Below are 12410 nucleotides of genomic sequence, written 5' to 3'. Positions count from 1 at the left end.
CGGGGAAAAGAATCTGTAGGTCAAGTAAAAAAAACAAAAAACTCTCACTCACACAGTCTTCAACCTTAGGTATTTTCATTTAATTCTGTTCCCAGTAGCTCTGGGGGCAACTCCAGTGAGATCCAATATTAAGGCTCAATTAAAATAAGCTCCAATTAGTGGAGCTTTTTTCTCTCCGGCTAGAAAAGTCAGGAAATGGATATTGGGAAATGTAAAAAGTCAGCTACTGAGAGGAGGCTGCAGCAGACATAAATGAACTTATTTGTTGATTTCTGCAGTTGCTATGCAGAGGCCTCTGGGAGTAAAAGCTTAACCAGTCTAAGCTATAAACTAAAACCCCTGCAGCTAAACATGAACTGCGTGAAACAAGGGCTCCATTCCAGAACAGAAAACTGCTGGGCCCAGAAAATTAAAAGCCAGAGGCGTTTTCCATTTAAAACTAAATCCCAGTACCGCCTCCCAGCCAAAGAATTATAAGCAGTATCAGATTTACAAAACGAACAATTACCCTGGAAAAATGTAGCCTATTGTACGGTCCCAGATGCTAAATCTCAAAGTGTCTTTTCCCCCCCTAATCCCACATTATATTCCTACCAAGCACACTGCTGTATAGTTTAGGCCTGTCTAGAAATAGTTCTTTGTAAACTATGAAAATAAAATGTTAAGAGCTCATAATTCATTGACCTCATTTGAAGTGCTGCCCTTGCCTGTAGCAGTTCCTGTCCTTCCCCAAGGCCTCTGCAAATGGTATGCAACAGCAAAATAAACCCTGACCTAATTGCCAGGAGAGGAGGGCTGCCAACCTTCCCTCAGAATACAAAGGCAAAGCGTGGGGACTTGAAAAAGTCATACCTCTTTTGCTTTCTGCTTTAATCGCAGCTGCTCCGGATGTTCTTTATTGGTACGGCTCTATCAAAAGGAAAGGAAAGGAAAAGAAGGGGGAAGGGGAAGGGGAAGGGGAAGAAAAAGAAAGACATTTAATAGAAATCACTAGCACCCAAACACAACATTATCTTTAAATATTTAATAAGTTACAATTTTCTCTTCTGATTGGAAATCTTAGCTGCAGGGAATGAGTGCCTAAAGCCAGATTGGCGCTCTCTCTCTCTCTCTCTCTCTCTCTCTCTCTCTCTCTCTCTCTCTCTCTCTCTCACACACACACACACACACACACACACACACACACAAAACCCCTCTCTTCATCAGGGGCTGCTGCCTCCATTCTAGCCCAGAGGAAGCTTGAACTAAAAATGATGCTAACATTGTCAGTCAGGTCCAGCCTAGGCGTGATGATGTTCATGTCAGCAACAGACACTTGGGAAAATGAGAAAAGCAGCAAGGAGGGAGATAAAAAGATCAAGCACCATATTTGACGGGAATGCAGAAGACCTCCTTAAGGAGCCTATTTTTTTCAGTTCCTATATTGGGCCATTTAAAAATAGGTCATTTCTACAGTTATAATAGGTTACATTTAATAAGTCCCAGGCAGCTACCAGTGGATCGTCTGGTAGGGGAAGGAAAGACTTCTAGGTCCATTAGCAAATTGGTGTAACCTTGAAGCTCCTGGCTCAGCGCATAAGCAACTTGCTGAAGGCCACACAAAGCTCAGTCAGTCCCTGCGATCTGTAATGTGGGATAATAGGAATGTACCCTTTTAAGTACGCAGGTGGTGCTGTAGGTTAAACCACAGGGCCTACAGCTTGCTGGTCGGCGGTTCAAATCCCCGCAACGGGGTGAGCTCCCATTGCTCTGTCCCAGCTCCTGCCAACCTAGCAGTTCGAAAGCACATCAAAGTGCAAGTAGATAAATAGGGACCACTACAGCGGGAAGGTAAACGGCGTTTCCGTGTGCTGCTCTGGTTCGCCAGAAATCGCTTTGTCATGCTGGCCACATGACCTGGAAGCTGTACGCCGGCTCCCTCGGCCAATAACGCGAGATGAGCACTGGACCTAATGGTAAGGGGTCCCTTTACCTTTACGTTAATTCTAAGGCATGTATGGGGTATCTCAGGCCTGGGGGCCCCCAAAGGTGGCCTCTCCAGTCCTCTATCTGGCCCTCAAAACTCTTTCCAGGAAACACCCATTTCTCCAGGCCATGCTGCTCACCAGCCCTACTTCATACCTTCTCCTTGAGAGTTTTTGCCTGGCTGGAATCTGTCCTTGAACTCTGCTTGCCTGGTCGGAGGAAAGGGAATGGTGTGGGTGGGTGTGGGTGCGTGTAAACTGCCCTACTGTACAAAGGTGAAATTCATATTTGTTGCACATATTAACCTGTGGTTCCAGGAAGGTTGCCAGCAACCTTTGCAAAGGTTAATGCTGGGTCCTTGCAAATCAAAGCCAGAATCCACCTGCCCCAAGATAGAGTCCCCTTCCCAGTAGTTTGCAGGGGGCTAGAGTTACATATTCATCAGACCCAAGTTAGACACACTGAAAGCTATATAAAGAGATAACTTCCTGCAATTCTATGCTTGACTATTGTGTTCTGCACTCAAGTCACAATAATTGCATCCAATTAGATCCATGAACAGGAATCAGAAGTGTTCTGTAGCTGCTGTTTATCCATTTTTGTCTTCAACGCGAAGCAACAAAATAATAACAACAGAAGGATAGGTAACAAACTCCCCACCATCTAGTTCTAATTTTTGAGTGTAAGGCTTTGTCTTATTTCTGTTTTTAGCAAGAGCAGCATTCAGTAAATGGTCTAGAGCAGGCATCCCCAAACTTCGGCCCTCCAGATGTTTTGGACTACAATTCCCATCTCCCCCGACCACTGGTCCTGTTAGCTAGGGATCATGGGAGTTGTAGGCCAAAACATCTGAAGGGCCGCAGTTTGGGGATGCCTGGTCTAGTCATACAGCCCAGACATAGGCTTATTACCAACAACTTTGAAATAGTGATAAATAGTAATATAACCAAAGTGTATGACATTTTCCTATTTGCTTTTAACCTCAATCTTAGTTTTTTCTATGGGATATCTTTCCTACCCATTTCAAGTGTCAAGGGGGCCCACTGGCACCACACAAAAACACACAAATGCAAGAAGTGTCCATAGGTTACAACATGTTTGGACTCAGCAGCCCTGTTTAGGGAAGTTTTTAATGTTTCAAGTTTGATCGTGTTTTTAATACAGTATTCTGTTGGGAGCTGCCCAGAGTGGCTGGGGAAACCCAGCCAGATCCAAAAAAAAATATTATTATAGAAAATATTGGAAAGATGGAGAGTTGTAGTCCGGTGTTCAAGCAGAGTTTGAACCTTTTCGGTAAACCTTGGAATCCACAGAGTCCATGATAGCCCCCCTGAATCCCTTCTGAGGTCCAACTTCTCAAGGTACCCAATTACTGCAAAATATCCATCTCCTACATGGATGTGCTTGTATAGTTATTTCAGCTGCAGCATACAGGCAGCAGCTAGGTCTAGGAATATTTAGCTGCCGTAAGTCTTATGCAAATAACAGTTCTCTCACCTTGGCTGCCCGGAGCAACATCTCTCTTTCTTCTTCATCCTTCCTCTGCTTCTCGATCTGGTCCAATTGCTCAAGAAACCTAAGCTGAGCCCTTGTATCACTAGTTATTGTGTACTTGTCATTCCCCTAAAAAAATGGGGGGGATTTATGGTTTTAAAATACAACATGGGCCACTGCCCCCCACCCTAGTTGTTAAAAGCAAGTCAGAGTGCATTAACATAATAGACAAGTTCAAAAGAAATTCAATGCACATTTGCTTACCAAGATTGCATCCGCTTATTTTGTTTTATTATTTATTAAATTTAAATTCCATTAAGAGCTACTTTCCTCCAAAGCGTTTCCAGATTTTCAGTTAGCTTATCTACACTAGCTATTAAAACCAGCCATTCCCTCCAACCCCCCCCCCCCCCAAAAAAACCCACCACCACCATTTTTGCCTATTCCAGTTTCAGGCTTCCAAGCTCAGAAAACAGGACCAACAGCAGCTAAACTGGTGCCTGAAGAAACTTAAAGGCAGGGAAGGATGAGGGCATATAATTGGAAGCATGTTGTACCTCAGTGACAGGTGTGCATGCTTGGGATCGTAGACACTCCCAGGTGGAATCTCTGGAAACTCTAGTTAAGAGAGAAGCCTGGGACTGCTGCCAGTTAAAGCAGACATACACCGGACTAAATGAACCAGTAGGTGGAATTGGTATGTGGCAGCTTCCTTCTGGTTATTGCCATTTCCATGACTGCATTTTATTCTTACAACCTAATAGCCAAGAACCTCCTGCATCCATGAGGAAACGTACTTTAAGGCAGATTTTAGATATAGGATGCCAAGACAATTACTTTTATATTTATTTATTTTTAAACCCACTGACTGGAACAAGACTGTTAGGAGACCAAGAAGCTTAATGATTATTTCCTTTACCTTATAGGTCATCGTACGATGCTGAGCAATTACAGTTAGTTTCTCCAGAAGCCCTCTTAATCTCTCTTGTGTAGCATGGGAGATCAAGTTCAGAACATCTGAATTAACTTCCGTAATGTCATGGCTTTTACCTGTGGAGGCAGAGAAAATCCATTACGTGTTTTAGTACTAGCTGATAATTGAAATAATTAGCACAGCAGGCATTCTGTTCCCCCTGGAAGTCATACCCATTATGAATAAAGGTTTGGGAGATTGTGATTTTCCTGGTAAAGCCACAACTTCAAAGATCTTAGACATTACATTAATAAAACCTAGCCTACAGCTTCAGAAAATAGACATTGTTTCACTTAGCCCCTAGAATCACTTTCCTTGCAAGGTCATTTATAGGACAAAGTTAATAAGAATACAGAAATCAAGCCTTGTGGTTGGGAGAAGGGAAGTAGTAGTAGCTGTAGAAATTAGTGCCCTATTCGGTTAATTTCAGTAATTAAAAAAAAAAACCAACCACATGCACAGTTACGTTTTGCCCTGTTTTGACACAGTGCTTGTTAAATCTTGACATGTTAATGAACGGAGAAGTTTTTCGCAACATACTGGGCCTTTTTCATACTCCAGTCCAGCCAACAGCATATGGCAGCTTGACCCACAGTCTCAAGGCAACAGCTTGGAAAACAGCTAAGTCCAATAGGGTCTTAAAGCGGCCCCCTTTCCTCTTCACCCATAACTGCAGCTTGCCTGGGTGAGCTCTGCTTCTCTCTTGTTCTGCATCCCTTCACTCCCCCTAATATTTTCAGAGCAATGGCACAGAGGCAGACTGCTTTAAGGAAATGCACCATTGCGCTATGCACCAGCGCAATGGCTTCTGGAACATCTCTCTGATCTACTGCTTCAAAGATGTATTGCTGGCCTGCTCAGAAATAGAACAAAACCCTCCTAATTTGCTATTTAAAAATTTGGCTGCTTAAGTACAAGTTCTGTAACTCAGAACAGAACAACGCCAGTACATTCAGAAAAGAGGTGGTGTCAAAGTTAAGACTTATGTAGCCTGTTTTACATTCTGGAGTATTCCCCCTCCCACCAATTCTCTCACCCATTTCTAGGATCTTCTTCTGCAGTGCATCTGAAGAAAGGAAGAGTTCTTCTGGACAAGACCGGATAATTGCGCCGATTGCTTGAGATTTTGATCCGAATATGCATGCACTCTCTTCACTCAGGTTGACCCCAGCCATAGAAGTCACATCATTGATGTCATCTTCATCTCTACAAGCAAAATTTCTATAATATTTTGTATTGGGTTATAAAGGCAAACTGTTCTATTAAATACTGTGCTTATCAGCACGACTGTAGGTCTTGTCACTAACTAGGCTGATTTATTTCTTTGATCTGCACTACCGGTAGCTAGAATTTCCATGTTTAGGTAAACTTGGCAACTTTGGCATCATTTTCTAAGCGGGAAAGTGAAGACTCCCGAGATGTCTGAGAAAGTCATCACTGACCATGTTTAGAAGTTTGAGGGCTAAGTCAGACATTAAAAGCAACAATAACTGAAGAGACACTTAGTGGGTAGGGAGATTAGGATCAGAGAAGCAAGTGGAAACGTTCTTGTTAAGAATTCAAAACACTGCAAAGGGTAAACTGTTGGGAAAGTGGCAATTTGAAGCACTGAAGTTCAACCCCATTTAGAACAGGTAACTGACTTATTGCCTGGACATGAGAACCACTTGCCCACAGAACCACTCTCTCTTGCTAGGGCTTTAACTCAGTTTGTTGGACCCCCATACAGCCCACAGCTGCAGCCACACACGGCCACTCTTGATCATATATTGTAGAGAAACAGAGATGTGTGCCACCAGCATACTGATAACATATGGCTCCATATCCCCCAATGACTGCTTCCAATCGGTTCATATCACTGGGGAACAAGAGAGTTCCCTGCAGCACCTCATAATAAATGCCATGGGCCTGTTGAACATCCCGCCCCCATGCCACTCTTTGGAACTGATGCTGCAGGTAGCATGAACCAGCACAAAACAATATTCCTGACACCTATGTCACACAGCCAGTCCAGGTCCATGGTTGATGGTATCACAAACCACAGATAAATCAAGCAAAAGCACAAAGGTTCCACTCTGCTTGTTGCTACCCCTTCAGGGAGACCAAGGTTGATTTAGTCTCAACATCAGGTCTGAAACCAGACTAAAATGGGTCCAGACTATCTGTTGTATGCAATAATGCCTGCAGCTGCTCTGCCACAACCAGCCAATGACTACCACAGACTAGGGAATCTAGGGTGAGGGGTTTTTTTTTAGCAGTGGACACAGCACCGGCTCCTTCAAGGTAAGCTCAGTGCTTTAGCTTGCCAAGAGCAAGATGTCATAGAAAAACAAGCACAGTCAAGTCAGATAAGTATTAGATCTTTTAGTTTAAAAATAAGGTTAACAGAGAAATGAAGGAGAAACAAGGACTTGAACTTGTCTATGTAATGGTTAAAGGAACTTTACTACAACAACAAATTGAGTAACAAGGGTATATTGCAACATGAGTTCAATTGTCCAATTAACCTAATATTTAAGAGAACTTGATAAGCAAGCTGCGACCATTCCAGTTCATTCCAGTAGAGCATTTGATATGGTACAAGGAAAAATACTGCTTTTGGCAAGCCAAAAAAAGTGTTATAAGTATTACAGGTATTGAAAGAAAAGAAGTGGGATTTTGTTGAGATTGGTCTTGAACCAATTTGTTCATATTTTAGTGAACATGGTAATAAAAATGCACTTAAGGGTCAGCTGAGTAACATGCTCAAGATTAGGGGGTGGCATGAATTGATCTTTTCACTAGGACCTAGCAAGCAGGTATGCTTGGGACCAAATCCCCAGGATCAGATTGATTGCCATGTCAATAATATTTCCTCCTGTGGTGGTTATGGATTATCCACAGGAACCATTAATACTGGGACATTTGTCAATTACGGAAGTTGCTTCTCTCTACTTAAGCATTTTATTAGTTTGGCTCATACCTATGTCCTTAAGTGTGGACTACACTGATCTAATCAAACTTTCCAATTGAAGCAAGTCCCTTCTGATTTTCTCATTTAGCATATCTCATTTAGTAAACTTTTCAATGAAGAAAACACACAAAAACACCTGACAATCAAGTCTTTAGCACCCTCTGCTGTTCAAATATTGGCCCTGCACTTTTCACTATTTTAATTACACAAATGTTCTAAAAATAAGGAAAGGCTTGAGCTAAAGCCTGTAAGATGCCAGCCAGAGGCTGCTAATCGAAATCTGCATGGAGCAATTTAAAATATAATCTAGGATTAGGTTGGTAGCAGCTACATACTCATCTGTGTTCATTGTCTTTCTTTATATTTAAGAAAGCTCTCACACAGGTAAAAAGCAAAATTAAGACATCTGGACAAATGTAAGATTGTTCTAGCCTTAGGATGAAGGATTTCAGATTACCAGTCTTTTTACCGAAGTGTGATGCTGCAAAAATAATGGCTCCCAAACTCTCTTCACCATGGACCACTTGAAAATTGCAACAGGTCTTGGGTGGACCAACTTAATGTTTTTTCCCCTGCATGTTGTAGCGATGTTAATGCGCTGTGCTAGATGCTGCATGATTTTGATCATATTTTTATTTCCCATATATTGTATGTTATTGCATTACAATTTGAATTCCGTAGAATTCAAATTGTAATGCAATGTAAAAAATAGCAATAGCAAGTAATAGCCAAGCAATAGCAAGCAATAGCCAAGCAATAGCAATACAATTAAAATGAGTATGAATCACGTGGTGTATGCACCACCTTCCACATTCAACCACAGATCCACAGACACCCCATGGACCACGTGAATGAAGTTCTATGTGGTCCAATGACCAGAGTTTGGGAAAAGCATTAAGTCCCCCAACCCCAAAGTACATAGGCTCTTGTAGGTAGTGTAACTTCTCCAGCTAGAATCTGCAGACAGAGATAGTGAAATAATCTGAACAGCCATGAATTAGCACCGTTATCTTTCAGTGTAATTATATGGTAGATGTTCACCAGAGCATTTGATGCTGCTAACTGCTGGGATGTCAGACCTTATGCCACAACTTAGAAGTAGTAGTAAGAACAGAAACTTCCTGCACAACAGCTAAAGCAGCTACCCTAACCTTCCACATTTGGAGGGAAAAAGCTCCCTTGCTACAGTCTTTTGCCATAGTACACTAGCACTAAATTAGTAGAGTTGCTCTCACATCTTATACCTATGGCCCTCCGCCAGATATTGCCCGAGTCTTAGGGTTACTGGGCCTATCTTATGTGCACTGAAGTGTCTAAAACTTAGCTGAATGCCACACTTACGGCCTACGGCCCCAGCCAGCATGGCTAATGGTCAGGGATGGCAGGAGTTGTAGTCAGAACAACATCTGAACAGCCAAAGGTTCCCCTTCTGCACAAGATGCCACTGTCATCCTTGCCTCCCTCCCCAAACCCAAAACATTTTATGCATGACACAGACTTCTACTAAAGGTAGCACAGCACTAGTTTAAGGGGAAAGTCTAGAGCCCAATAAAGGAAGGGGCCAAGATGTTCTAGAGTGACTTTTTGCCCCAAGAGTGGACTACACTAATGTGTCAACTTCTGAGCCTTCTATGCAACAGAAATCATAGAATAGAATCATAGAGTTGGAAGAGACCACAAGGGCCATCCAGTCCAACCCCCTGCCAAGCAGGAAATCTGAAAGGGATTTTCCTTCCAGTTACTGGCCACATTCAAATGATTTTTCAGGGTGATGAAAGCAAATACAGCTTCTTTTCCAACAATCACAGACAACTAACACTTCTGATTTCAATTGAAATCTGTTAATAAACCTCAAGTCTGTATTAAACCCTAGGTAATATTCAGGTGGACCCAGGTAATATTCAGGGACCCAGCTGGCGCTGTGGGTTAAACCACTGAGCCTAGGGCTTGCTGATCAGGTCAGCGGTTCGAATCCCTGTGACGGGGTGAGCTCCCGTTGCTCGGTCCCAGCTCCTGCCAACCTAGCAGTTCGAAAGCACGTCAAAATGCAAGTAGATAAATAGGAACCGCTACAGCGGGAAGGTAAACGGTGTTTCCGTGTGCTGCTCTCTTTCACCAGAAGTGGTTTTGTCATGCTGACCACATGACCTGGAAGCTGTACGCCGGCTCCCTCAGCCAATAATGCGAGATGAGTCCCGCAACCCCAGAGTCGGTCACGACTGGACGTAATGGTCAGGGGTCCCTTTACCTTTAATATTCAGCTAATAGGTATGATACCCCTCTGAACCCTACAAAAAAACTGCTGGGCTATCTAAAAGGAATAGAGTATGCTGACTTAGAATTAGCTTGAATCTATCAGCAATGGGCAAATATAGTATATTTGACTACCTCAAACCCCAACAGAATAATAAAAATATGGTATGTAGTTATTAATGAAGCCGACTTATTTTCATCGTTACTTTTTGTTCAAGTATATAATTCATATTACTTAGGATAAAGCAATCTCAAATCCAAAGAAAACTCTTTAAAATGTGTGAAGTTTTAGTTCCCACAAATTTAAATTGTATTTTCCTTCAATGAGGTAGCAATACTGATATTTTGCAATGTGCAAATTCATTTAATCAGTTGGACAGTTAGAAGACAGGATAAGGAGTTCAAAATAAAAGAACTAGGATTAGCAGCTAGACAAATAAAAGCCTGGACTTCAGGAGCATATAACCCAATCAAAGCTCTGGAATGTAAATATCTGAAACAGCTGGCAGGGCAAATTTTAGGCTTTCCCTTTCATTAGTACTAAAACATCAGAACCAAGGAAGCAAAAACTCCCATCAGAAATCTTAAATATTTATTTAGGCATCACTTGATTCTCTGTGGCTGTTTGCTTCCCACCACCCACCATCCCCCCGCCTCCCAGCCAGGCTTTTGCACAGTACACAAACTTCCGACTTTGTTTATTTTTTACCTGAAGGATTTTGTTCCGTTCTCCCTTATTTTATTTCTCTGAACAGGAGATGCTTGGAGCGACAGAATTTTGTTTCCTGGCAGGGTAATTTGTTTCACAATGGAACCTAAAAAAAAAGATGAACAATCCATAGCAGAAAGCAAAATCCTCAATAACATTCAGCGCACAGCTCATCCAAAAACAGATATCTGGAGAGACTGTGTCCAGGATTTTTCTTTTCTGTTTTTTTTATGAAAGCTGTGCATTTGCTTCAAGGTCACAAATGCAGTTCCCATATATATTATCTGCTCAAGTTATTTTATCAGGACATGGACACCTGGACAACTGTGCTATAGCCAAGAATATTCTAACATCAAAGGTATCCATAACTGTTGCCTTTAACAAAGGCTGCTCCCTCTTTTAATTAAGAGAGCTCTCCAAGTGATTTTCATGACAACTGCTTTTAGCACAGTTAATACATTTGCTGTGCAAGGTCCAAGCATCTTTCCTAAAGGTTGTGGATGGGTCAATGGATAGTACTGTGCCAATATTCAAGAGGTAGCATCTATCACTGGGGAAATGCACTTCTGGTATTCAGGATATCAGGACAAAGCTTATGTTAAATGGTACTAGCCTGGGCAAGCTGCTCCTCAAAAATCCTGGCCACCTTCTAATGTGGCCAAGAAGACAGAACAGAAGCTTTCGCTTATTCACAGTGTAGTGTTACACTGTGTTACATCTTAACCCTAAACCATGGTTAATCTTATATATGGTTTGTAATGGAAAGCGGAGCTTCTAACTCCTTTTTGAGAAGGGGTGAACTTCAGGAGCCCGAGGCTCACCTGGGTTCATTCCTATCATTATGAAACCGTCATGATAGCCAAAGCTCAGCTATCATAAACGAATACTGGAATCTGTTTTTCCGTGTATCATGGCACTTTTTATTTACATATTCATACTCCAGACTTTCATAAAAAAAGATAAAGAGTTGGTATACAACATTTAAGAATACAATGCACACATTCATAAAAACATTAAAAACCACCAATAAATACTAAAAGGTTAAAAAGAGATAATTCATATTACAAAGGCCTGTCTGAACAACATAGTTTTCAAAAGACATTGGAAAGAAGCGAGGGATGGTTCCTGCTGTAGATCGCGAGTTCTACAGGTCTGGAATTGCCACACCCAAGGTCTGGCTCATAGTAAAGGCCAAACTAACATCAGAAGTAAGTGGAACCACTAGAAGTTGCTCATCCGAGGATCTCAGTGATCCAGATGGAACATACAGACAAACCCTTAATGTATTTTTGGCCCAAGTTGTTTACAACTTTGAGCCTGGCAAATTGGCAACAAGTGCTGGATTCTTAGCAGCTGAGTAACATGTTGCAATTAACTACAATGTGCAACGCTAACAGAGATGCCAAGCCTACCTTACCCCCGTTTCAAACATTTTTGTGAACCTGTGGTGACTTCAGAGTTGAATTACTGCAACCAATCAACTCTATGTGGGGCTTCCTTTGTGCTTGACCCAGAAACTGCTGTGAGTGCATACAGCTGCATTCCTGACAGGAATGATAAACTGTCAGCATGTAACACCCCTGCTCAGAGATCAGCAGTGGTTGTCATTCTCTTACCTGGCCAAGTTCAAAGTGTTACTATTGGTATATAAAGCCCTTAATGGCTAGGGAGTTCACTTGGGTGATCACCTTAACCCAAATGTATGATATGTGGAACTGGTACTGTCAGGGGGACTCCCTACAGGGAGCCTCCCCCTCCATCATCCTGACCAGCACTTCGCCCAGCGACAGCACTAGCAGCAGGTCAGGGGGAAGCGGAATGGAGGAGGGAAGGATCAGTGAGGCATCGGAGCCCCTGCACCACTCTGACCAACAAGTGGAGGAGGGACAGCTCAGGGAGATATTGGAGCCCAGGCACTGCCCCAGCCGGTCAGGGGAAGAAGGGGCACCGCTCCTTCCGGCACCCAAATTGAGGTGCACACCCAAACACAGGGCGAAGGGGCGGCGTTTCGGGGTGCCCAGGTTATTATGCTGGTCTCGAAGCCGACGGGCGCCATTGCCGGG

The 12410-nt window shown here is 42.7% G+C and overlaps 1 protein-coding gene across 1 annotated transcript in view; it reads right to left on the bottom strand.

Annotated features, from left to right (window-relative positions):
• Window positions 1-12410, bottom strand: part of TAF4B (TATA-box binding protein associated factor 4b) — a 51378-nt gene that overhangs the window by 17181 nt on the left and 21787 nt on the right. Inside the window, exons 9-13 of the mRNA XM_035126312.3 lie at window positions 10348-10453; window positions 5469-5638; window positions 4379-4509; window positions 3463-3588; window positions 853-909 (exon numbers count right to left, since the gene is read on the bottom strand). Of these exons, the coding sequence (XP_034982203.3) occupies window positions 853-909; window positions 3463-3588; window positions 4379-4509; window positions 5469-5638; window positions 10348-10453 (590 nt within the window). The remainder of the gene's footprint in view (window positions 1-852; window positions 910-3462; window positions 3589-4378; window positions 4510-5468; window positions 5639-10347; window positions 10454-12410) is intronic.

Source organism: Zootoca vivipara, chromosome 8 (genome assembly GCF_965207765.1).
Source record: "Zootoca vivipara chromosome 8, rZooViv2.hap1.1, whole genome shotgun sequence".
NCBI classification, from domain to species: domain Eukaryota; kingdom Metazoa; phylum Chordata; class Lepidosauria; order Squamata; family Lacertidae; genus Zootoca; species Zootoca vivipara.
Note: the sequence above shows the minus strand (reverse complement) of the source record. Positions and strands in the feature narration are given on the sequence as shown.